Source organism: Vanessa cardui, chromosome 8 (genome assembly GCF_905220365.1).
Source record: "Vanessa cardui chromosome 8, ilVanCard2.1, whole genome shotgun sequence".
NCBI lineage: Eukaryota > Metazoa > Arthropoda > Insecta > Lepidoptera > Nymphalidae > Vanessa > Vanessa cardui.
In genome coordinates, this window is record NC_061130.1 from 8,345,547 (window position 1) to 8,373,395 (window position 27,849).

Sequence of the window (27,849 nt, forward strand, 5' to 3'; positions counted from 1 at the left end):
TTATTATCAAAGACGTAGGTCAACAACCTCTACATATATTTGTTCCTTTTGTTTTTCTTTTAGTCTATACCTATACAATAAGTTAAACTTTATCTTTAGGCTGATATTATAAAATGCTAAAATGATCGATATCAAAGGTTTATGAATTCACGCCATTGACCTTTAAACCTGGCATAATATTCCTTCAAATTCATCTGTATATTGACAGTAATTTTCAAAATCAAATTCGAAATATCTGTACTTTATTCAAATAGACTCTTACAAGTTTTGAATCGTCATTTAACAAACTTTATTACACGTATCGGTTCGGAATGCAGTTTCTACCGGACTCTAAGAACTAGCAATAAACTCAGTAGTTACTCTTTTTTAACATTCTAAAATTTAAATTATGTTATTTGTTTATATGATGCCTTCGACGACCTCCGTGGTCGAGTGGTGTGTACACCGGTTTTCATGAGTATGCCACTCCGAGGTCCTGGGTTCGACTCCCGGCTGAGTACATGTAGATTATCATTAGTTGTCTTATCTTGACTTGGGTCTGGGTGTTTGTGGTACCGTCGTTACTTCTGATTTTCCATAACACAAGTGCTTTAGCTAATTATATTGAGATCAGAGTAATGTATGTGATGTTGTCTAATATTTATTAATTATTTATTTATTTATGTCTAAATTAAATAAAAATAGAAATATTTGTAGAAGTGACTGATTGACTACAACAAAACGGAACTTCTACGGAATAACAATTAACGAATTAAGTTCAATGCGAACAATCTTATGTCATTATGGTGTACCAACTATCAACTTTGTACAATGTGACATATGGTTTGATTCGCCGACCTATGTCTATGTGCGTTCGGTTGAATTCTCCAAGTTTAAATTTCGTTATCAATCACTCCAGCCGATCTATTTTTGTCCGTTGGCAGAAACTAACGCAAATATTACGTGTGTGTTGTACAACTTGTACGTCGCCGACAGCGAACGGGAACGGTCGTGTGCTTTGTGTATTAACATAAAAATGGTTAAAGTTGATATTAAATACACTAAGGTAAGTTTAAATATATTTACTTATCTAACATTCAAATCTTATTTTTGTCAATGGTGTTTAAACATTTTTATTAAATGCCTTAGATTTTGTTTTAGTAGATAGATAGTTCATAATTTACTTCGAATATTTATATCTATTATATTTAAATTTCGATGATCATATTGCTATGTGAATTGTGATATATTTAAAAGGTAACACACGTCATTTTATTCACGTAATATTCACAAAAAACAACGAGAGATTAAGTAATAAAAACCATTTTATTTCATAATCTTGGTATTAACAAAAAATTATGATAATATTTTAGTATTCTGTCCAAGTCCGTTGTGCATATGCTATACTTCATAACGTATTAACATCTAGACGTTTCGTTCCCGTATATTTTTCGATGTTAAAAGATTTTTTAATGACTTTGCCTAAAATCTAAGAAAGTTCATTTACTTGTATGTAAACAAATACGAAATTGATGCATTATTAATATTAAATATAAGGTTAATTTGTTTTTATTTAAACTGAAAATATAATAAATATTACTTTATAAATTGAATATGAATTTTAAAAATAAATATTATTCAATTAACTATTATTTATATGTTGATTACAAATGTTATATTAAAAAATGAAATGTCATTAAATGAATTGATTGATTAGCTTGATTGTTCTGATAAAAAATGATTAAATAAAAATTTTAGATAAGTTTGCAATAAAATGATGCAAATATATGTTTATTACTAGGAACCTACATAAAATGTAATCGTATGAAACAATAAAAAAATGCTTGGCTTCTACCGATTATGCCAATTATTTAGGTGACTATACACAGGTGGCGGATAAATAGTAGAAGTAAACCACTGACGTAGACGGGCGTGTTAGCCAACAAAATGAAGTGAAAACATGTATATTTAAAAGTAAATAGTAAAAAATGTTTCCCAAGTTAACATTATGCGGCACTGCTGTCACAAATTGTAAAATTCAGAAAATTTCAGGATTCCGAGCTAATGGAAAAAAGGAATCCTTTTAAGATTTCTTCGTAATCCATCTTATTGTATGTCTGTCTGTTCATCAAGATCCCTCTCTTGGAAACGCGTAGTTAGTAGGTATATAGTTGAAATTAATACCAATACTCAGTTCTGCGGTGCCTTGGAGCTATGACAAAATCAAACCGTAAAGTTTTATATCGCATTTCTAGTACATACGCAAAGGAAATCACAACATATTGGAGAAGTAATATCCTGTAGAACAAGCATATGCACGAGTCTGAATCGCACTTGCCCAGTTTTATTTTTCTAGAAATATCCTTGAATGTTATCTCAATATATAAATAATTAATATATGTAGCTATTTGAAAGTTAATAGGAAAACATTACGTATTTTTTTACGAATTGTAGAAATTTTATTTAAAATTATTCAAATATAAATAGATAACTAAATTTTGAGCTGTTTCGCGAACTAAACTATAAAATATTTTCATACAATTTAAGTGTGTTATATATGACTTAATAACTTATAGGTGAAAACGATGTAAAATAAAATACCCATATAAGATTTTATAGTTTGGTGCACTTTTAATTGATACATTTAAAAAATATTTGTCTTCTGTAAAACTGATACAAATAAATAAAGTATAGCTTATAAAGCAAAACCTTTGTAAGATTATCCTTCACAGTACATAACAACTCAGAACAAATGGTATTTATCGGTAAGCTGTTCACCGTACACGCATGCCGCACTGTTGTTTTATTGCCTTGCGGTCAGTGAATACTACATACATTTTACTACTTTACTATGCAACCGTATATTGTACATTCTTAAAAAAAAAAACAGTATAGATTAAACAAAAGACTAACGTAATTGCCTAAAAGTTTTACTGATATATATGTATATCTATTATAAATATATGTATAGCTGAACAATATAAATATTAGATAACCTTATGCGCTGTATGAAATAATGTCAAGATAAAAGTCCGTAAACGCTGATATAGATTATCATATTATATATTCTCCAGATCCAATGGGGTTTAACCTGTCATACGGTTAATCGCTTAATTGTTAATTGACAACGTTAATAAATTGGCAAACCATGGTAGACACATTTAGGCCTTTGACTGTGGAAATCTAGTTAATTTCACAGGATACATTTTATTGCACAAGTCTACACGTACTCTCCGATGATATAGCAAATCTGGTGCAAGGGGAAATAGTTCTTGTGCGTTCATAATAATATACTTGGAAAGAAAAACTAGTTTCTCCATACCATTATCTTACATACTTAAAAACAATTAAATAAACTATATTTAAAATATGCTTTGTGTGTTTCTTAAAATCATTAATTTCAAATCTTGCTATTATTCGAAAGGATTTTTAGATCTAGACCATAACTCTCTTACATATTATCGTCTACTTGCTACCCATCACAACATCCAATATTATAGAAAAATAAAATAAAAAAAAAAAACGGTTGCGTAATCTGTATTCGTACAATATGGACTCGTTTACTAGTTTTAACATAAATAGCACGCTCTCTGATCTCTCGTGGACTTGTATAAGTAAAAAGCCAGTTTTAGGTAAGGTAACTAGTAAGAGGCAATACAATTATATAATATTATGCTATAATATATTTACTAATATGAAGTATATGATTATCTTTAAGTAGAGATAATGTGTGTATTGATTATTCGTTCGTACTTGTAACTTCTGCGAATCATATACAGTAGGTAATTGTGTCTAATAGCACAAACGATCCTTTGTGGACCGACATAAATAACGACTAACAATAGGTATGAATTAACGTCAATATTATCTTCAATTGAACTGACATTCATTGAATGGATAAAGGAGGAGTTATGTTTTGCCATTTCAAATTGAAAACATTTAACAGGAAGTTTATTTACAACACAATTATTAAAAAAATATTTTATCTATAACAATTCAATACGTTCGGCTACTGCAGATATATTGTGGAAACTCCTCACCAGTAGCACAGTGAAACAGAGTGAAAAAACATTTGTAGTTTATTAATGTCCGATTACTATAATAAAGAAACTTTTCGTTTTAATTACGGATAGTAGATGTCAAATAAAATTTTTAATAGCCTTTTCATGTTTAGTTGTTCATCAACAATGAATGGGTGGATGCCGTTAGCAAGAAAACGTTTCCTACCATCAATCCTCAAGATGAGACCGTCATCACCCAAGTCGCGGAGGGGGATAAGGTACCAATCTCTTGTTTTGAAATTATGAGATATCTCTAATAATGCTGATTAAAATAGTAAATAATGTAACACTGTTTGTCTAGGCTGATGTAGATATCGCAGTGGAGGCTGCTGTTAAGGCATTTCACCGTTATTCCGAATGGAGGCAACTCGATGCTTCTCAACGTGGCAGACTACTCCACAAGTTGGCAGATCTTATAGAAAGAGACGTCAAGTACTTGGGAGAACTCGAGACGTTGGATTGCGGCAAACCAGTCGCGCAGGCGACAAATGAAGCTGCTTGGGCAACCCAAATCATCAGATATTATGCCGGAAAAGCTGACAAAATCTTGGGAAGCACTATTCCTGCAGGTAAATATACCTTGTTACATTGTATTCTTTTATTTATGTTATTTTTTTAAATTGCTAATAGGAAATTGTAATTTTCAGACGGCGAAGTTCTCTCCATGACTTTAAAGGAACCAGTCGGCGTTTGTGGCCAAATTCTACCATGGAACTACCCCATTCCCATGTTTGTTTGGAAAATCGCACCTGCGCTGGCAGCTGGTACAATATTTTTCATTTTATATTTAAATAACAAAAACTAATTAAATGATCAGAATTAGCTTTATCTTGTTATCAGTATTATGAACAGTGTCGACAAACAATTACTTTCTCAAGATTTGTTAAATATTCATTTTCTTTCGAATAAGAAAAACTTATATTAGTGTTATAAATTTGATAAACAGGATGTACGGTTGTCGTCAAGCCAGCGGAGCAAACTCCTCTCACAGCCCTGGCTTTAGCTGCATTGGTCAAAGAGGCTGGATTCCCCCCGGGAGTTGTGAATGTTATAACTGGATATGGGCCTACTGCTGGTGCTGCCCTCACCAACAACCCTAAAGTCGACAAAATGGCCTTCACGGGATCAACTGAAGTAAATCATTATATTTTAAATATAGAAATAGTATAGTATAGAATATCAACATAGGGTAAAACGGTCTTAACCTATGGGTAAAAAGGAAATCCACACAAAACTTTATAGACCATTCGACATGGCATCTCGTACGCGACCATTTTTTCCATATTTGGAATAGTTCGAAGTCAAAGTAGTCGAAAGTTCAACTTATACGCCAACATTCTTTCAAAACAGGTTTAAATATGATATAACCGTATGGTACTAATATATAAATATTTACTATAAAATATTTATTTAGAGTTTATTTGACAATTTAACATAGATTCAATATTTAAGAAATACATTGTAAAGTAAATAGTATATACTATTATTATTAATGACAATCGAGAATTGTTTTAATAATAATAATCTTCGGCAGTACGTAGTAGACTGACAGTATTATCATTTTAATTGTTGTGCGAAGACTGTTCCTTCGAGTAGGTACTTAATTAGCATAGCATATTAATATGAAAGTATAATCGTCGATCTTAGCTGAATGCTACTGTAATTAATTATGAATATCACGTTGATAAGTCGGCGATTAAATTAATAATGTATCATTCAAGATCGGCATGATTAAAATGAGTAAAGTTTTGATTTGAATAAAATCTAACGCGATCAATAAAAGAGATCTAAAATTATATCAATTTGAATTACAAACATCATCACTCATTGAAAATTCTAATCGAATTTACGTCTTTTATGTTAATTTTTTTACAGATTGGACGCATTATCATGAGTGGTGCCTCTGCAGTAAATCTAAAACGCGTCACTCTAGAACTCGGTGGAAAAAGTCCTTTAGTTATTTTCAACGATGCTGATGGTAAAAAATAAGTACTATATTTTAACACACAAATATATTATGTATGTGCGATTGTAATTTAATAGGCTCACTCTCAAATCGATCTATATTAAATATCAATAAAATATATTTGTACTGTTTGTGGTTTAACTGGTGAAGATTATATATATTGTATATACAAACTTTTGTATATGGGTACATACTTTTGGGTTGGACTCAAATATAATATTTACAATTAATTATTATGACAATATATAAAAAATACAGTAAAATTTACAGAGAAGTTTTGATAAAATCTATATGCCTATAATTGTGTCAATTTCTAGTCGAAAAAGCTGCACAAATCGCTCACCGAGCATGCTTCGCAAACGCTGGCCAATGTTGCGTTGCTGGTACTAGGACTTATGTCCAATCCGGTATCTATGACGCTTTCGTGGCAAAAGCCGCTGAAATCGCTAAGAAGAGAACTGTTGGAAATCCCTACGAAAACGTCCAACAGGGACCACAGGTAAGAAATAATAATAATATAATAACGCAAACGAAAATATAATAACTAAAACTCGTGTCCATCTTGATTACTGAGTTATATAAAAACATTCATTGAATCCTGTTTTTTATAGCATATCCATTTTCTAGGAACTACAATAATAGGAATATATAGGAGCTATAATAATTCCAATGCTTATTACTTTTGTAGATTGACCAAGACATGTTCACAAAAGTCATGGGTTACATCCAAGCGGGCAAGAAAGAAGGCGCTCGCTGCATTGCTGGTGGAGACCGACATGGAAAAATTGGATTCTTTATCCAACCCACCGTGTTTGCTGATGTTAAGGATGACATGACAATTGCCAGAGAAGAGGTCAGACTCTACGAGTAACGATCATAACTTTCATTTTGTTTTTTACTCGACGTTTTAACACAGAACATTTGAACATTTGTTGTGGTCACAATCTGACAAACATCTCGATTTAAAACATGTGCGGCATTGTCATGGTTAAAAACCGAAAATCATATTCATCTTGATAGATTAAAATTACTTTTTGAACATAACAACATCATCAAATTTATAAAATTCATTTATTTCTTCAAGATCTTCGGGCCTGTGCAAAGTATCCTCAAGTTCGAAACATTCGACGAGGTAATCGACCGGGCGAACAACTCCAACTATGGTCTCGGATCCGGTGTCATTACTAACGACATCACAACCGCAATGTCTTTCGTTAAACACATACGTACAGGAACTGTGTGGTAAGTGAACACATACTTTTATATATAATACTGCAAATGTTATAAAGAATTTGCATAATACATGATTCACATTTTTTTCATTCTTGATTAATTATGTCACAAATATTAAACTTGTAATTTTTACGAAATACCTTTATAAAAAATCATAACCGTATTTCAAAACCCTATTTTATATCAGCCCTAAGATTGGAGCAGCACGGTGGAATAAGATCCTAGCAGTCTTATCAAAAGGGAAGCTCCACCTTAGGATAATTACAGTAGGGAGATTTTTTGATATTATAAAATTTTATAGGTACATATCTTAATTTTTCAGGGTAAACACATACGAGCATGTCGCTCCTCAAACTCCGTTCGGAGGATTTAAGGAATCTGGTATTGGCCGTGAATTGTAAGTATGCAGTTAATACAATCTATCGAAAAATTTATTTATTTTTTACAATAATTGCTATCCTTGTCTTATCGTTAAGAAAATACAATTTCTTTTGATCGAATAGCTTATCAATATAATTATGATAAGTATATCAATATTATTCTACACATGATGGATTATTAATGTATTTTAAAATGTTTTAGGGGCGAGGAAGGCATCCAACAATATTTAGAGAACAAGACTGTTACAATCAACCTGCCAAAGAAGTTTGGAATGTGATTTGAAAATGATATAAACCAAATAAAACTGTAAACTTTATTATACACCAAGTACTATTTATTTATTCTCTGCCATAAGTTCGTTTCAATACACGAATTAGATAGCGTTAAATTTTTTCAGTTCAAATATACGTAGGAAATCGCATCATCCCTGGAACTACTGAGCACAAATTATGAAGAAACCCTTTACCACCTTTACAACTTTAAATAGTTTTAGACAAAGTTTCATGTTTGATAATTTATAATTCTATTTAGATGATATCATTCGTCTTTCTAATTATGCACACTTAATTCACTAAACCATAGTGCAAGCACGATTTGTCTGAGTTGTGAAATCACTTAAAGTAAATAGCATTGCAAATCGAATAAAAAGAGTAAAGTATTTAGCCTAAAATTGGATGACAAACTTGTATGGGATTCGTATATAGACCAGATAGCAAGCATCTATCATGGGCGCTATGAAAAGTCTCAAATTGTATCCTGCATAAAATCCCGACGACTTTACAACGCTTTACCTGAGCCACAATTAGTACCTAATATGTGTATAAAGATCTGCTGCATAAACACAAAATGAACTAATTAATACGATATTTTGACTATTCCACATCAAATAAAGAGCCATGAAAAGATAAACATCAATAAAACTGTAGATTGTAATCTTAAAATTCAAACCAAGAGCTATTAAACATAATCTTAAAAGGAACATAAATCCGTATAAGATATGTGAGAGAGCACTTTTGTAAAATAGAATAGCTGATACTTATTTTTAAAATATAAGTGCAAGCTGAAGTTACGAATTGACATATACGTATTATTTAGTACAATTGTATATATCCTTTAAATATTAGTAAAACATTTATGAAAGTTTGATCAATAATTTTTGTTTAAATTGTAAATGGTTTGGATAGAAAATGTACCCATAAATATATTAATAAATTAAACAAAATACAAACAGAGATATCAGATAACAACTCATAAATTATGTAAGTTCAGAATAAGAAAAATAATTTCAGACACATTGATTTCCCCACGACTGTTCCTTTCACCGTCCAACACATAATATCGTACAGCGTTTCTAAAAATAAATGATAATTTATGATCTAATCAGCAAGTGACTCAACATAAATATGATTTACGTTTTAATATATCTTTTTTGAGAAATAGTGAATAAATATAATTTTATTGTTTACATTTTATCATATCGTGCTTTCGTTTTTTAAATTAAGGCGCCATCTACCTTTCCTACCAATTAATAAAAAAAAAAACAGAGCCATCTACATACCATCGAAGACAGCTTTTAAACGTAACCGTGAGTTTCGTAATTATCCGTATATTCAAAAAATGACGCTGGTACCAATAAAATTAACAAAACATGTAATTTTAATTCAATTGTTTCAAGTTTGTAAATTTTCTTAATTATTTTAAATCAAGGAAATTTTCGAAGCGGCAACACTGACTTCTTTTCAGTTTTCGCTGAGCAGATAGCGATTATATTTGTTCGGACTAGGCCGGCACCGGCGTTTTTTTTATAATTGTAATTACCCACTGTATAGTCAATATTCGATAGATCAGTATACGTGGAATCTTAATTTTATTCATCCGGTATAACTAAGACTTAAAATGGTTAAAGTTGAAGTGAAATACACTAAGGTACGTAAAATTGTTTACACGTTATTACTTTCTGTTCAGCACGGATAACATAAGTTTCAATTTTTTAGCAAATGAAGCTATTTAACTGTATAGGTACTGAAACTATCATTGTAATCATTGTCAAGGTCACTTATTATTTGAGCACGTTGCGATAGATTATTTTATATTTGTTTCTCGATATCAAGAACTTGATTTTGCTTACAACTTAAGCGTACAATATAGTAGATATTTTAAGATTATATTATTTATTGCACTCCTTTATATTTTGTTTAAAATGCACTAAAACTTGTTCAAGTCATTAAATATTTTAAATATAACTGAAAAGTTAATCGTTTTGCGATTTAAGAGTACCTTTTAAATTTTTAAAAAGCAATTATAAATTTATATATCCAAACCAGATTTGTCTGGTTATACTAATAATAATATAATCACATAAGCATTTTTCGTGACTGATTGTCGAAATTTGATCACAATTTGAGGTTTTTTTTATAGGTATAATACAAATAAAAGTTTTTTGAAAATTGAATATTTAAAGAGATAAATCCTTCGTATGAATATTACTTTTGTATTACATAACAAAACAATAAAAATGATCCGTAAGAAAACACGCATGAAGTTACAAAAGTTATATTTAGAATGTTATTAAGATGAATCTTTCCCATTATTCAGTACAACAATATGTTATCTTAATAAAAAAATAACGTTATTCAATTCTTATTTATTTGAGTACACAATAAACGTTCGAAATTCAAATAATTGAGAAACTACCTTCATTTAATTCACATTTTCTCGACCTAAGGATCGGCGGTCGAAGTTAACGCAACTAGATTATAAGCAAGTTTTACAATGTGATATATAAATATTGGGGATTGCATTAGAAATTCGCATCCCGAATTTAAGGTTGGGGAAGGGGTGGGGGGTAAGGGGGGGTGGTGTAGCACCTACACCACCACTCCCCCCGCGCGGAAATCATTAGATTTTTTTTATTTCAATTTTTAAATTTCAATACTAAAATCATCAAAATTCGTACTGTTAGTTACATTTTGGAAGGGGAGAGATATAAAATTCCAATTATTGGTATACAATGTGATTTATGGCGCTGCGCCGGCCGCTGCCGCGGCACGCTCGCTTCGCTCGCTCGGCTTGCGCAGCGTTTGGTCATAAAATCTAACCTAACCTAACCTAACCTATCCTTAGCTACTATAACTATCTGCTATTTTTGTTGCCGGAGTGGCTTCGCCACTCCTGTGCCCCTCACAGCTGTTAATTTTGGGGGAAAAATAGACAACAATAGGTATATTTTAGAAATTTATAAGAACCATTTATCTGTATATATACTTGACTAAATTTAATAATGCGATAAATGGATCTTTTTTATATTTTATGTTATATTGTATTCTATTATCATGTTCGTAAAATCTTCTGGGTGATTATTATTTTCTTTACAAAAGAATCGCTTCACTACAAAATTAAATTAAACTTTTACACGTTTTTTTTACTATAAATTAATATAGTATTTGTTAAAATATAATACAGAAAAAAGCTAATAAACATAAAAATAATGATTTAAGGTTAATTATAATGTAAAATATCGATCCGTTACACGTAACTTTAAACGCACATTAAAAAAAACTATGGGTTTCCGCGGGTTGGGAGTGGTAAATTTCGAGAGAGGGGAACAACCCCTTTAAGAAACAACCCCTACTATCATCAAATTCGGGATGCGAATTTCTAATGCCGACCCAAATATTGTATGTTTAATCAAAAAATACAGCAAATAAAAAAATATTGTAACTAATACAAAGTATAAAGTGTTTTTCATATTAGTTTTGTATTAACGAGGGAGCAGCTATTACCATATAGCACTGAAAGATAGAATGCAATATTTTAAATGTCTAAATAAACTTACAAATAAAACAAAATCTATATATACTTTATCCTACTCCTTATAAGCAATTGTGCTATCGGTATAGTATATTTTAATTATTTTGAACGCATCATACATATCTCGTCATAATAGACAAAATGAAATTGATTTTCACATTTAGTTCAATAAATAACGGCTTTTAGACGAAAGAGTTTCTTCTAAAAGTAGGTCTTCAGAAAATAGTATTTTTTGTTATTTAATATATTTATCGTGAAGATCCATTTTTCTAAGTGAAATTCTCAATAATAATGTATCATGTCGCAGAAAACTGTCATATGTACATCCTCCAGCACAATCGTGCAGTGCAGCATTACAATAATTCACTCAATATTTTTATTCAGCTTTTCATCAACAATGAGTGGGTAGATGCCGTCAGTAAGAAGACCTTTCCGACAATAAATCCACAAGATGAGAATGTCATCACTAACGTTGCTGAAGGAGATAAGGTATGTCGGACACTACAAAATTTAAACCTACAGAAAAGAACCTAAAGAAATGTGTACAAACACATAATATCTTATTATAAAATAACCAATCGCTGTAAACGATGTCTTAAGTTTTGCGATTTTTTTCATTATTTATTCATCTATAGCCACAAAATAATACCTAAGTAAAGTTCCGATACATTGCGAACTGAAAATGAATGAATAGAAAATGTAGTCTGAAACACTGGATCCTCTTACTAAAAATACATGATATTGATCCTAAGCCTTTGTAGACAACTCTACACTACGAGACGTAATATGTATTCATATGTTACGATTTTATTGCCAATTTAAATGACACTATTGTAAGTCTCTTGACTGTTGATAAAATTCAAACATTCTAAAAAAAGTACAAACTACCTCACGTTGCTTACAAAACATGTCAACATTCGAAGAGTAATATGAACTGCCATACAAAGCCACAGATCAGCTTACGGATCAATATTGTTACGACTGTAAGTTACACTTTGAGTCCGTCAGAATCGACTCTTCATATTACAACATGAATGTGTCATATTCGCTCTGCGTTCCAGAAACTATTATTATTTTTAAATATAAATTAGATTTTTATGTAAAGATTATTTTAACAATTCCTATTTATATTCTGACATAACGTAGAATAATAATAATGGCTAATTATTTTAATTTTCGGAGATATCGTAGTTTACTGTACTTCAGTAGTCGAATAGTGTGTACACCGGTTTTCATGGGTACTCCACTCCAAGGTCCCAGGTTCGATTCCCGGCCGTGTCAATGTAGATAAAGTTCATTAGATTTTTTTGTTGTCTTGGGTCTGGATGTTTTTGGTACGGTCGTTAATACTTACATTACCTTTACTACAACAGCCTGTAAATTCCCATTGCTGGGCTAAAGGCCTCCTTTCCCTTTGAGGAGAAGGTTTGGAACATATTCCACCACGCTGTTCCAATGCGGGTTGGTGGAATACACATGTGGCAGAATTTCTATGAAATTTGTCACATGCAGGTTGCCTCACGATGTTTTCCTTCACCGCTGAGTACGAGATGAATTATAAAGACAAATTAAGCACATGAATCAGCGGTGCTTGCCTGGGTTTGATCCCGTAATCATCGGTTAAGATGCACGCGTTCTAACCACTGGGCCATCTCGACTCTTTATTACCTTTATTATGCTTATATTTAGCTACTTACATTGGTATCCGAGTAATGTATGAGATGTTGCCCAATATTAATTTATATTAAGTTATATTTTGTGATTTATGGCATAATAAAAGCTTAAGATTTTTTAAATCAACCAATGTTAAAAGGAAAACTAATATTTTGTTAATCGATTAAAGAATTATAAGAAGCAAGAATTATCAGTAATAACAGTATTCATATTTTAATTTTTAAATACTATAATATGAATTTTTCATTTTAGGCTGATATCGACATAGCTGTCGCCGCAGCAAGGAAAGCCTTCCATCGCTACTCGCATTGGCGTACAATGGACGCATCGAGAAGAGGAATGCTATTGTTGAAGCTAGCAGAACTTATTGAATCGCAAGCGAGATACTTAGCGGAACTCGAAACTTTAGATTGCGGAAAACCAGTTAAAATAGCTGAAGAGGAAGTTTATTACTCAACTAGCGTCATAAGATACTACGCAGGAAAAGCTGACAAAATTTTAGGCAGCACGATTCCAGCTGGTATGTCCCTGAAAATTTTAATATTTTTTATAGAAAATTATTTAATTTTCGTCATTGCATTTTTTAAGCGAAAATAACACTTGATTGTAATTAATTCATTCAATCAATTGTATTCAAATAATTGTAGTTATGAAATTAATTAATTAATTGAAACGAAATTACAAGTTGTTACTATGATCGTAATATCGACCATCTAAATAAGAGTTTTATCTTTCAAGATTCATGTTATTTGTCACATTTTGGTGGACATCTACAATGGCTAGATACCGAATACAATAATTATAATGACACCACTACGACATCATCGATAAAGAATATCAATACGATAATTTGTTTAATACTATGCTGTTAAGTTCCTCGATGATAAGTTAATTTGTACATCATACCATGTTTATAGTACGTGCGTTTCCTAATTTTTTCGTATTTTTTGCAGTACTTTTTAAAAAACATTGTATTCACCCTCTGGCATACGCTGACACTTGGCAGCATTAGAACTTGAAATACGCCAATCAAAGTGTGCCATGTTGAATGCTTTAATTGAATATTTAAAGAAAATTGGTTGATAAATGGTTGATAAATTTTGATATTGAAAGAATATTGAAAATGATAGTACACGAGTTCGAACTTTCAACTTCTCTATTGTGTGACGCACAATATCACGCTATCTCCTGAATAAAGAAGCGTGTTAGTTATGCAAACAAATTGCCATGACTCCACGAAAACATTGTATTATCTCATATATTTGCAGATGGCGATGTTTTGTCTATGACCTTAAAAGAGCCCGTTGGTGTATGCGCCCAAATTATACCGTGGAATTACCCAATTCCTATGCTATCTTGGAAACTAGCCCCAGCTCTAGCAGCAGGTATTTATTTTAAATATAAATTTTCCTTTCATTATTATGAGAATATTTACAGAATATATTTTTGTATCGAAACAGTCTCACGTAAGGATTAAAACTTAAAGCAAGTGAGAGTAAATTTCAGAAAACAAAATTTTATTTATAAATTATGTGATTTGCTTAAAACCGTCGCTATTATTGATACGTAAAAACTGAGCGTCCATATTCCAGGTCAGATATAATTCAGGTGCAACCGTTTTACAGGCTGACGGGGCACGTGAGTATAAATACCTGCAACCCAACTACAATACTGCCCCGATCCCAGATTTTCGAGAACATCGGAATCTTTTGTTGCCTCTTTATTTTTTTAATTATATTTCAAGGATGCACGGTGGTATTGAAGCCCGCTGAACAAACCCCGCTAACTGCCCTCGCGATCGGCGCTCTTATCAAAGAGGCGGGATTCCCTCCGGGGGTAGTGAACATAGTTCCCGGGTACGGACCCACAGCTGGGGCAGCTCTCACTCATCACCCTGATGTGGATAAAGTTGCTTTCACTGGTTCTACAGAGGTCAGTAAAGAGCTTTTAAAAAATGTATTGTTATAGCAATCGGATAATTTTACTCTTTTCATTTTGGTTTCTTTTGTTGCCAACTCCTCGCCATTGCCCAGCAGTGACCACTCACTAGTTGATATTTTTATACTTCAATTGGGAATAAGTCATTATTCTGTCATTTTTAAAATATAATAGGAAGCGATGTAAACCTGCTTGATGATTTAGATCATGTTCGGGTGACACAGGAGAGGAGGAAGACCGATTTTGCAAAATTATAACTATGTCTGTGCATCAATGACGAATGACTGAAATGAACTATGTATCATATAAGCAAAGAAAATAAAATTTACTGCCTACATTACCAAAAGTATCGTTAGTTTATAACATCGAAAAACAAACATCTCTAAGACTTTTTATTCCATACTAATCTTGAGGTTACTATGGTTATTATAGAAGTAATTAGAACTTCTCTCAACGTAGTGTGAAATAGTCAAAGTGTTAAAATACGAACAATACTCGTAATTATGGACGTGCTTTATAAATATGTAATTATAATATAGCCTGCTATTATTAGAATTTTTATAATACCCAAAACAGACATAACCACTGCGAATGTAGGAAGATAAAAAATCCGAATAATCGTTCATAATTTTTTTAATTTTAAATTTTCTGTATGGTAATTAAAGGAAATGTTTTCACTCATGTTTTATAAACATATGAATATGTAGACAACGTCGGTTATAACCGAAGAGTAAGAGTAAATATAATTGATTTTATCTCAACAATTTATTTTTGAAGCATTAATTGATTTTTATGTATAATATGAGTTTTATAATTTTAGGTGGGAAAACTAATCTTAGGTGCCGCTCCTGTCGCCAACCTTAAAAGAGTAACATTGGAATTGGGGGGAAAGAGCCCATTAGTGGTGTTTAATGATGCTGATGGTACGTAAAATATCTTATAATGAAACTTCATTTTAAAAGTTTTATATCTTGATTTAGTAATAAGTATAGATGTATAACAGAGGAGTTAGATATAAAAATGTATTTTACTTATTTCTTGTTTGTTTTAGTTTGAGTTATGTTGTATAATTTTAATGATTTCGTTTAGTCGAGAAGGCCGCTCAGATCGCGCACGCGGCGGCTTTCGCGAACGGCGGGCAATGTTGCTGCGCCGGTACGCGCACGTATGTGCAGAGCGGTGTCTATGACCAGTTCGTGACCAAGGCCGCAGAGATCGCGCGGAACAGGAGTGTCGGGGACCCCTTCGATGACGTACAACAGGGGCCACAGGTAGACATCAAATATTAATTTAGTAATTGTGTTGCGTGTATTTACGATTGAAACAACACAAGTTTTAGCTAAATGACAGACCGTTAATGTAAGATTTTTGGACTATAGCTGTTTATTCCTGTTAAGAGTTTTAAAGCTTATTTTACCACCGTTAATTTCCTGTATATATCACATGGCAAAGTCGTTTCTGCTGTAATATGTTTATTTGTTTCACTCATTGTTCTTCCGAATATAAACTGCGACCATCGGGTTGTGTTGCGACTATTGGGTATCTAAAATGTATGTAAAGCGCGTTTAACAATTGTGGGTCAGGAATTTAACTATCTGCTCAATCGTCAGTCACGACCAGATGCCGTGCCAAGTGTCACTTGAAGGCCTAATGTCCGTGTTCTCAGATCGACAAAGAGATGTACAACAAAGTGCTGTCGTACATCGAGGCGGGGCGGGCGGAGGGCGCGCGCTGCGTGGCGGGCGGCGGTAAGCTGGATAGGAGGGGCTACTACATCCAACCCACCGTGTTCGCTGACGTCAAGGATGACATGAAGATCGCAAGAGAAGAGGTTACATATCATACATTTCTTGCATTTTACGAAATATGTTGTAGTAAAATAGCTCCCTGTAAGAGTCCCACCACTGGGCTAAGGAATCATTATTGCTTAAGGAGACGGTTTGATTTTGATGAAAGTTGTTAGAACAATGCCAGTTTGTTACCATTTGGTGCGCTGTTGTTACTACCCGCTCCACCGCCAAGTATTGTTTTATTGCATTCCTGTTTGAAGGGTGAGTGAGCTAGTTCAACCACAGGCAAAAGGAAATAATATCATGCAACAAAAATACAATAATGCATATAATATAAGTGAGTTTCCTGGTGACGTTTTCCTTCATTGTCGAATGCTCAAAAAAAGCTCAACATTCAACTAAGTCTACAATTATTAACTACAATAAGCTTAAGCGTCAAGGATTACCGTTTTAAAAGTGACCTGTTTTACTTAGATCTTCGGACCAGTCCAGAGCGTTTTCAAGTTCGATACATTTGAAGAAGTTGTAGACCGCGCAAACGACACCAACTATGGTCTTGGCGCTGGCGTTATTACCAATGATATTACCACCGCTTTGACCTTCGCTAAACATGTTCGTGCCGGATCCGTGTGGTAAGACAGCATATGTTTATAATCCAGGCTCTATTATCTATTTTTTTAAGTATCCATTTCAAAGTGTCTCCCGTGTTTACATATTAAAATAATTGATTAATTGGTTTTTTTATCCTTAGTTGTAACTATGTCATATATGCATCTAGCAGTCTTAATAATCGGCCTTATATTATTAAAACACATAATATAAAAAAAAAAACATATATATACAAATTCATAAATATGATACATCAATCAGACTTCTTACTTTCCCATCTATTAATTATGTCGAATATATTGTATATTATTTTCCTGTTTTACCGACTCTTTCGAGTGATAGGTATACATATATTATATATATACATATATATACGTACACTTTGATACAATAATTCTTCTAACATTACTAAAACTACTTTTCTTTCAGGATAAATACGTACGATCACGTCTCTAGTCAAACTCCATTTGGTGGATTCAAAGACTCTGGTCTCGGAAGAGAATTGTAAGTTTTATTTTTAACATGATTTTCCTAAATTTGGTACTTAATAGCCAAAGTAGATCCTGGTTGGTCCATGTTCGAACTCAGTTATAAGCCATGCTATGACAAAATGTTCACATCACCGCAGCATCTTCAGTTTGTAAAAAAATCGATTTTAATAAATAGGTAATATTCACTGGTTAGACAAACCAGTGAATATTACCCTGACTTTATTACTCTGTTTTTTTAGGTTCATTTCCAAACTGACATTAGATTTTATTTTTAATACACTAAATTGAAAAAAAAATAGTGTTTGTTTGTGTTTGTTTAGATGACACACAATCATTACATATTATAAAACAAAGTCCCTTGCACGTGGAAAATATAATAAAGCAACAATTGTAGAGGTTTAAATAAGAGTTTTGTGTTCTTCTTTACATTAATATAATCAATATGTTCTTGTTTCAGGGGTGAGGATGGTATTAATCAATATTTAGAAGCAAAGACTGTTACTGTGGCACTTCCTAAGATTCCTCTATTATAAGAAAAAATAAAATAATGTCTTGTTGATTTTGTTATTTGTTAATACACTTTATACTTGTTTGAAATAAAAGTTTTTAATACATTTTAACTTTTTATTGAAACTAAGCGTTATTAAAAGTGTAGTATTAGTTATAACCACACGTGAGATCTCTAAAATGATATTTACTCGTCAAATTAACATAATATTTAGATTAAAAATGTTTTCTCTTAATTTTGTTAGTGAAAGTACCGATGTTTCTTTAAAAATGTTCAAAATTTCTTATTTTCATTACAAGACCTATGTACAACGGTATTCTGAATTCTTGGTAACTAATTCATGACCAAAAAAAATTATCATTCTTTAAATCTTTCATCAGCACGTTAATTGCTATCCTCACAAAATCTGCTTCGTATTTTTGTAAGTTAGATTATCAGCGACCTGAATTGTGTTGTAATTAAAAGTTGTATTTTTAAACTTTTCAACACAGAAACAATTATAAAAATTAAAGCTATAAGCAAATTCAAAATTGCATTGTCTGAGCTATAATTTAGCACACCTCAACCGCAAACGGCTGGCATGCTAGGTATATTACGAGAAATAAAAATCACGATTTGCGTAGCTTTCATTTGTTTTTTGTTTTTTTAAGCTCGCAATTAGTAGACAATTTTAGTGTCTGGTGAGTGTAATTTTTTGCGCGTGTTATTCGAAATGATTTCACCGATTTCGTGTTATTATTTTTTTTTATTTTATACTACCTGTTGCCCGCGGCATCGCTCGCGTTTTAGAGGTTTGTTTGTCATGTTTATTTGGCAATAAAGGACCCTATGTTCTTTCTTGTAGTTTAAGTTTGCTTCATTCCAAGTTTCATCAAATTCCGTTCATTGATTTGGTGGTGAAAGAGCGACAGATAGACAGACTGAGTTATTTTCACAGTTATAATATTTTTTATCTTTATACAAGCACTTTTGACTCGTCAATTAACAATTAAGTGAAGCATACCTGTGTATGTCGCCACCAAACGTTATAATAAATAAAATATCATAAAAAATAGGATCTCATTTTAATAGTAAAACACTTACCGACAATTTTGTACTGCTTCTCTGTAAGATGATTCGAAATCATTCCACAAACATGTGCACCCAACGAGTGTCCCACGCACGTGATCTTCTTAGCTAAGGCTCCAGCTTGCGTTAAATACGAATAAAGTTGGGCTGTGCATTGTGCTGCTAACCTTGAAAGAAAACAAATTATCGTATAACGTATTTACATTTAGTAAAAAAAATTAAAACACCCCGTGTTATTATATTTTTTTAATGGAACATAGAAAATACGATTAAACGGGGAAGTACTTTGCATTCTACGTAGTCATGATATAAAAGGAGTCGTTTTTTTATTTTGACTTACGGTCGCGTTTTCTCCTCAATAACTACCTATAAATAAGGATTATACTCTATTCTAACGATAAGAAGAAAAAAGCCAAATAAACAAAAACATAAACAACATTTGACAGCAAATTATCGCGATATCATCGGACGATCGAGATCATTGGTCGGAGAGAGCTTTAATAATCTACTATATTCTATCGATTTGCGAAAAAATTGCATCGTGAAAGTCGACGAAATTTTTATCGGAGTTTGGTTGTAAAATTATAGTGAAAATAAGTAGTTATGTGTAATCGTGTCGTATTATAAATAAACCTATATTAACCATAAACTCTTAGCGGTGCACAATACAGCAATTTTTTTAGCAAATCGCAAGAAATACTTAAATCTAAGGTTGTTTTGTTTTGTTTTGTTTACCTATTTTCTTACTACTATAGGAATTAGCTACATGTTAATTAATGGTGGTGAAATTTAATGACAACTTAGCTGGCGACGTAATTTTCAAAACATGTTTTCGATTTTTTTGTTGTCTCGATGCTGGACTACAAGGATACTAAGGATTTAATCCACTCACTTCGTGTTAGAGAGCGCAGACAAGTAACACGGAAATCTTGTGAGAGCAGACCAGTCCACCATAAACACGTTGTAGTCTTTGCGAGATAAATATGCTGTAACAAAAAAAAAAGATTTTAACTGTTCGTCTGGATACATAGATAATACATATATACTGAAATCTAGATATTTTGTACAAAATTACACTCTTCATTTGAGGTCTCTCAAATCAGTGGTAATTACTTATATATATGGAGATTTTTTTGTAATGTCTAACACACAGCTATAAAAATATTTTCTAATGACTATACATTTTAAACATTTTAAATTTACGGTTACAGTGACAATCGATTTTACTCAAAGTTTTCATTTATTATTTTTAAGAAGTTTATTATGTATTAACAGTGTGTCCAGTAATTGACGTATGTTTAAATTACTATGAAAATTATCAGCCTTAAAGTCAAAGTCAACCTTGCTACAGAATTATATACCAATTTTAATTTATTAATAATCTTAGTGTATATAAATAGTTTTCTCTAAGAAGCTACATTAATCCTTTACTTGTATTCAAGGCTATATCTCATTCGCTTTTACATATTATAATAAAAACTTAGCGGTCCGTCCTGGCATCACACGGGTATAATAAAGGGTTATATATAACTTTTATATTTAGATTATAAATATTAAAAGAAAAAAAATCCCTTTAGGAATATTGAAATTGTAGGTTTAACTCTAACATAATATTTATGTATTATATATAAAAACCTTCCTCCTGAATCACTCTGCTTATAAATGAAATCCACATTAAAATAAGTTGCATAGCTTAAAAGATCTGAGCGTAGACACGTCGGGAAATGACTTTGTTTCATAATATGTAGAACTGCATAATATAAAATTATAAAAATGTACCTACTCCTAAATGTATGTCAAGTGAGTTGAGAAAGTCTATAAACATCTATTTATTAATATTAAATTAAAATTCACATTTAGATTGAGAAATTATATTTGTAAAAAGAACGATTTTGAAATTTATGTTTCCTTATAAAGTAATATTAAATTTTATAATATTGAAACATTTTACACCTAGATTGTTAAAATAAATTCTTCTTTTATATATACAAACTACTTATCCCGAAGTCATCTGGGTGAAATAAGATTTAGCATTTCCGTTGGTCAATGTACCAAAGATCCATATTAACACAATAACTTATATTGAGAGCAATGAGACTGTATTGCGATTGATTGCCTTGAATATTCACATGCCAGTATATAAAGATCTGTTCTGTTATGTAAGAACAAACTCGAGACTCATCGCAGAAAACGATTTTGAGATGTCGAAAAGCGACTTTGAATTGTTTTGTCCAAAATAGCATAAATTTTTTCATAAGTAAGATCTAACAAGCTTAAGAGGCAAATAACAATGGAATATTTAGTTAAATGAGAATGAAATCTTTTGAATTGAATTTAAATTCAAAAAATTCTCACGAAAAATTATTTAATATAAATTATTTTTTGGTAATTATTGTATTATACTGTACTGTGCAGTAAACACATCTATAAACAAAAATCGTCAACAATTGATCATTATCTTTAAAAATATATATTTACGTTTTATATTCATAGTATTATATATATAATGAACTTCTAAATAATAATTATCCTCACCAGAGTTCCTTTTCTTAATATATAATTTGTGTAAGCAGTACGCGACTATCCAATTATTTAGTTTCTTTTTTGTTTTAGGGCTGCCACTGTAATGTTTTAGAAAAGAAAAAAAAACATAACAGAAATATTTATTCTTTAAACGGAGATTAAATTATACGTTATTTGCCTTTTCTTTCTTTATAACTTTATTTCGCAGTGACAGTAAGGGAGAGTCGAAATGTGTTTTATAAAACTAAATAACAATTATTATTTTTACGCTTATCTGTGTTGATCAGTCATGTAATTACATGTTTTAAAGGTTAAAAAATCTAAACATGTATAATAATTACTAGCCAGATGTTATACGTATGCGTCACTGGCTCGGCTTCAATTAACCTCATGGAGAGACTTTGATATCGAAGAATCAATAAACGCACTGGTTACATTTAACTATTCTTCTTTTTATATAACCTTTGCGCAACACAACATATACACATAACACGATATAATATATGATAGATTATTTGTAAATAGTTTACAAATAACTTGCTATATGGGATACCAGTATTATCAATGATCGTTTTGGTAACCTTAAACTTGTCATTACAGTCATTATTAATTAAAATAACTTATTATTAAAATTTTATCTGTAAATACCAGTTCAATCCAGCAATACGATTTTTTTAAAAAACGTATCATAAATATTGCTGTCGTTGTATCCAAATAAATTAAAAAAAAAAGTGAAGTTCGAACAGATATGTCCCTGTGTCGTCGTTATCGTGTATACAACAGACTTATCAAGTTATTGAGTGAAATTTAAATAAATGTTCCGCCTTAATAATAAATTTCTAAAGAGACAATAATTATGATTCTATGATGACAGCGGTGGAATAGGTTGTATAGGAGAACAATATGTATTGGTTTTGGTCCTATTCAGTGAAAAAAAAAGAAACAGAAGACTGCGTTTTATAGACCGGGATTTTCTTGTCATTATATTTTATACATCACATACATATATTCGCGTACGTTCCTTCCCGTTGTTCTAGTATATTTTATAATACGATTAATAAATTATATATGTATACAGTCTGGTTTAGGTTTATAAAGACAGCAGCTATGATTTCAAAGGCATAAATGTAATGCATTTTTAAATGATCGTCATTGAATCACTTTAAATCGGCGTAACCTCAGAACGGATCAATATTCACTTGGTACAGTCTGCTTGCTCGTTCTACTTAGCATATCATTGAAACACAATTCGTATAAGTTCAACATAATACGTACATGCGTTTGAATGCGTCAGACAATTAGATCTGCATTTGATTCTAAGTGATTGCTATCACAAGATTTTAAAGTATCGTTTCGTAAATTGAAATGATATATTTTCGACATTTGCAATAATTGTTAACTGTGTCATTTTTTTTTAAATATATTTTTATTGATGTTTTTAGCAAAATAAATTTATGTATTTACTAATATTATAAATGCGAAAGTTGTCACGGCCACCGAATTTAATGAAATTTGGTAGAAAGCTTGAACGCCTAGGGACCAACCAAAACACGATTTAATCTTTAAATTTATTACGATATGTGTGTATTACACGATTTTAAAGTTGAACATACTAATACTTATATAATTTGAGTGATAAAATAAAATACTTTAATCCACCAGGGTATTAGAATAGACAATTTATAGTTTTTAAATATATTAAGATTATAATTCTTACTTTATAGGATTACTTTCCGTTACATGTTTGTCGTATATTATTTAAAAAATAATTGTTTTATATATAATATTATTCCAACGAGTCACTAGAACAAACCTTTTTCATAATCTTGGAATTTTCTTTTACTAATGGAAAAAAATTAACACCTCTATATGTTTCTATTTTGATAATTTTCAAAAATACATACGAGTATGTATATGTAATTAGTGCATATCATTTATATATTACAACAGATGTATGAATACATTAAAATAATATAATTTTATGCCCTTAAGTATATAAGTTTATTATTAAGTGCGTGTAACATTTTGTTTTGTAGTAAATAAATTTGTAAAATATATTTTTTAATATCTCTAGATATACGACAACCTCCTTGTAAATACAGGTATATTTTTTTAGGTAACACTAATGCTCTGACTTGTAATAATCTAAACTATTCGAAAAAGAATTATAATGCGTAACCACGACATTTCGCAGATTCACCCCCTTAAAATTTAGTATATTGACGTGACAAGTGTGAATTTCATAGTGTTTTGTTTCATAAAGAGCTGCTTTACTCTATTATACAATAAGCCATCAATACACGTATCATTAGCATTACGCATATATAATAATGGTTTTGTTTTACGATAAACACTATCAATTACCACATTCAAGATTGCACAGAATAAGCAACTTCATACTAACATGATAAAAAATATATTTATGTTTTGCTTTATATATTTCTAGTTTCCACCCAGGCTTCAACCTGCGTTTTTTTTAGTCGATTTTTATAGTGTGAAGTAAGGCTTCCTTAGGGGTGTTAGCTCACTTCATACCATATTTTATTGAATTTAATTATGTGGTTTAGACACAATAGGAAAAACCAATTTAAATAGTCTATAAAGTAGTAGTAGTAGCAGCCTGTTATTTTCCATGCTGCTATCTGTCTACCGGGATAAGGCCTCCTCTCCTTTGAGGAGAAGGCTAGGAGCATATTCCACCACGATGTTCCAATACGGGAATGTTCTTATCAATATATGTATGAATACGAACAATTAAAAAATACAAACGAAATACAAACAACAAAAAATACTAGAACACAGTTAAAAAACAAGATTTCAAGACATGTTTACTTTTTTATTACATTAAAGCTTATCTTTTGACAGGCTCTTATTTATGAATAAGTCTGTATAAAACCCACTTGTTGGTGCCTAAATATTGTAATTGAATTTATACTGCTTCCGCTAACTGATTAAGCCGTATTTTAGAATATGTGTAATTTGACAATGCAGTGATATGAAACCATGAAGGTGACCTCATGAGTAGACTCGGAGGTGGGCGTAAGACCTCCTTATCTACTTGAAACATCTATGTCGTGTATGAACTTGATAATTTTTAAACACTATTGAATGCACTCATAATAACTTAGTAGGACCTACGCTCTTCTCTATTATAATACCTTATTTTTAAAATTATTATTATTTATATTTAGTTACCTAGAAACCTACATACCTATTTTTGACTTATATTTTAGGATACATAGATGTTTAGTAGGACACTAAAGTATGTGCCGACTGTGATTATATAATGAAAACGATATGTCGTATCGTTTGATTGAAAACGCTACTAGCGTGACACGGTCCAATCATTTATGCTAGTGTAGTTTATCACTCACCATTCTAATGCCCTTCGGGTTTTCTTACTTGATAATCTATTCAATAACAAAATTTAAGAGATCTGTTATGTGAAATGAGAAGAATTAACTGTTTGATAAATAATTTTAGAAAAAATATATGATGTACTTTGACTTTTATGTATAGTTTGATTCTAACAATACCAATCGAAAAATTACCTAATGTATTTATATATTCAATGCAATTTGATAATGGCTAATTTATGCACGATAAGTGATTCTTAATTAAAATATCCTTATTTATAGCTAACTAGAAACTATTCCACTTATGGGCGTGAAGAGGCATCTCGCGGGCCGGTTTGACGAGAGCGATTAGTTTATTATTTTTGACTGTACTGGCCGTCTTTGCGTTTGAATTCCACTATCAGTTACCATCAGGTAGAGTAAAGTAATATACCATGAATAGTATATTAATTGTTCTTCCAATTTTCCGATAACAACTTCTCCAACATTAACTGCGCGCATTTTTCGTTAATACTTAATGAAATGGTCGATAGACCATAGATTATTCAAGATTTCGACCAAAACATGCCGTCAATTCTATGTCAAAGCTGTTTATTAGTCTTTACTTCTACGGTGTCTGGAGTAGTTGATAGGTAGTACCATCAATTATTCTAGCACTCAACATCAATACTTTGTATTGATTTGTTTCGATTCGAAGAATCAGTGAGCCAGTGTAATTACCGACACGAACGATATTATGCTATATTCAGGTATGGTGAAATGTTAGGTGTATAGAATTGTATACAATATATCTTAGAGACATTACGTTTGAACTCCCGTTACTTTTGAATGAGGCAGAACATTTAATCTTCTGCCTTTCAGCTTAAAGTCATACAGACAAGGTAACTATAATATATATTAAAAAATAGAATATGCAATATATATTATTTAGTTGACGTTTATTCAGTTATAAAGCACTTGAAGTAGCCATAGATACGATGTAGACTATATTACACTAAGATTTACAGGGGCAGAGCCTTACCTAAAGTTAAACGCTAGTAAAACCGCAAAAGCAGCTCGTATACGACATACATATGTAGGAGTTTAATATAAACAAATGTATCGTTCGTTCTGTATGTGTTCCTATAAGATTGATTCGATTCAAATAAACTTTGCAGTCGTTGTTGTCCCTTGCATGAATGCTTCTGACAAAGAACAATCAACATACCGAAAGGTGACCCACAAGTTGTATCGGATAATTTGCAACTCAAACCTGATATTAGACAGTCATTATACTTATACTGCATTTGAATGTCTATTTTGAAACGGACAGGAGATTCCATGAAATCGCTTAGATATTTAAAATGCCTGTATTCGAGGAAAAAGAACAAGCTTGTCTCGTGAGATCGTAACAAAAACGCTCCGTGAATACCTCGGGGTACAAACACAAACATAAATAACCGCATTGACCCAAACAAGTTTACAAATAACAATAAAAAAGAACCGAGCAAGATCAGAACAAAATACTTTCACAATACAACGGCCATCATACAACCAAATAGTATTAGAAACTCTATGTTATGAATGCTGTATGACGACCTCCGTGGTCGAGTAGCGTGTGCACTGGTTTTCATGGGTACGCCACTCCGAGGCCCCGGGATCAGTTCCCCGCCGTGTCGATGTAGAAAAAGTTCAATTGTTTTCTATGCTGTCTTGGGACTGAGTGTTTAATAGAGTGTGTGTAATACTGTCGTTACTTCTGATTTTCATTTAACCATTGCTCCATCTACTTACATTGGGATTAGAGTAGAATATTTATTTATTACAATAACCTGTTTTTTTATTAATTATAAATAGTCATTATTATGGTATAGTTAAAATTGGCCTGCGTTTGAGGTAGTTTGCGGGTTCAATCCCGGGCAGGTAACACAACCATACCAAAGACGAGACCTTTGTTCAGCTACGGGTTAAATATACAAGCATTTGTATCACTTATTCCTGTGTATTCATAGCAGTGAATAATAATATTCAAAACGTTAAATACATAAAATCTTGTAAATCTTATTTGATAAAAAGTGAGTAGAAAAAGAATTTTAAATACGAAATGTAGGTCAGAAGCCCTAAGGTGCTTGATCTTAGAAATGCAAACGCTTACTTCAACGTTGAAGGCAGAGAGAAGAATATAATAGGCATCATTAAAGTATTTATGCCTTTTTGTGAATAAAATAAAATTTTAAATATTTTTTCTTATATTATATTTTAACTTAAATTATATTCATTTTAACCGCAAATATATATATCTGAAAGAAACACGGAATTGTTAAATACAATATAGGTTTCTTTTTAACAACAAATATTTTGGTTTGGAAATCAAACTAAGTGAAAAGGATACAAAATTATCTAAAATGAATGCTTATTTATAGTACTACTATCTGATTTTATAGTTTTCAGATTTCTATCATTAGCTATTGTTTATATTCAGT

At 31.4% G+C, this 27,849-nt stretch overlaps 3 protein-coding genes across 3 annotated transcripts in view; 2 read left to right on the forward strand and 1 right to left on the reverse strand.

Annotated features, from left to right (window-relative positions):
* The window catches only part of LOC124531766, a 49,847-nt gene that overhangs the window by 16,839 nt on the left and 5,159 nt on the right, over positions 1–27,849 (reverse strand). The window contains exons 2-4 of the mRNA XM_047106288.1: positions 27,305–27,326; positions 20,401–20,494; positions 19,524–19,675 (exon numbers count right to left, since the gene is read on the reverse strand). Of these exons, the coding sequence (XP_046962244.1) occupies positions 19,524–19,675; positions 20,401–20,494; positions 27,305–27,326 (268 nt within the window). The remainder of the gene's footprint in view (positions 1–19,523; positions 19,676–20,400; positions 20,495–27,304; positions 27,327–27,849) is intronic.
* Positions 888–7,941, forward strand: LOC124531928 (aldehyde dehydrogenase X, mitochondrial-like). Its single transcript, XM_047106504.1, has 11 exons — positions 888–1,045; positions 4,154–4,258; positions 4,342–4,609; positions 4,688–4,804; positions 4,987–5,174; positions 5,916–6,018; positions 6,324–6,505; positions 6,695–6,859; positions 7,091–7,248; positions 7,562–7,636; positions 7,822–7,941. The coding sequence occupies exons 1-11, from the start codon at positions 1,016–1,018 to the stop codon at positions 7,895–7,897; spliced, it is 1,467 nt and encodes a 488-aa protein (XP_046962460.1). The 5' UTR covers positions 888–1,015; the 3' UTR covers positions 7,898–7,941.
* On the forward strand, positions 9,371–18,489 carry LOC124531929 (aldehyde dehydrogenase X, mitochondrial-like). The gene is made up of 11 exons (XM_047106507.1): positions 9,371–9,546; positions 11,815–11,919; positions 13,357–13,624; positions 14,373–14,489; positions 14,849–15,036; positions 15,863–15,965; positions 16,132–16,313; positions 16,709–16,873; positions 17,307–17,464; positions 17,871–17,945; positions 18,390–18,489. The coding sequence occupies exons 1-11, from the start codon at positions 9,517–9,519 to the stop codon at positions 18,463–18,465; spliced, it is 1,467 nt and encodes a 488-aa protein (XP_046962463.1). The 5' UTR covers positions 9,371–9,516; the 3' UTR covers positions 18,466–18,489.

Excerpts from the sequence above, each read along its gene's own strand:
- LOC124531928 (XM_047106504.1), top strand. The coding sequence starts at position 1,016 with ATGGTTAAAGTTGATATTAAATACACTAAG. Across the intron at positions 1,046-4,153 it reads TTGATATTAAATACACTAAG|TTGTTCATCAACAATGAATG; the intron begins GTAAGTTTAAAT and ends TTTCATGTTTAG. Across the intron at positions 7,249-7,561 it reads ATACGTACAGGAACTGTGTG|GGTAAACACATACGAGCATG; the intron begins GTAAGTGAACAC and ends TTAATTTTTCAG.
- LOC124531929 (XM_047106507.1), top strand. The coding sequence starts at position 9,517 with ATGGTTAAAGTTGAAGTGAAATACACTAAG. Across the intron at positions 14,490-14,848 it reads AGCCCCAGCTCTAGCAGCAG|GATGCACGGTGGTATTGAAG; the intron begins GTATTTATTTTA and ends TTATATTTCAAG. Across the intron at positions 17,946-18,389 it reads TCTGGTCTCGGAAGAGAATT|GGGTGAGGATGGTATTAATC; the intron begins GTAAGTTTTATT and ends TTCTTGTTTCAG.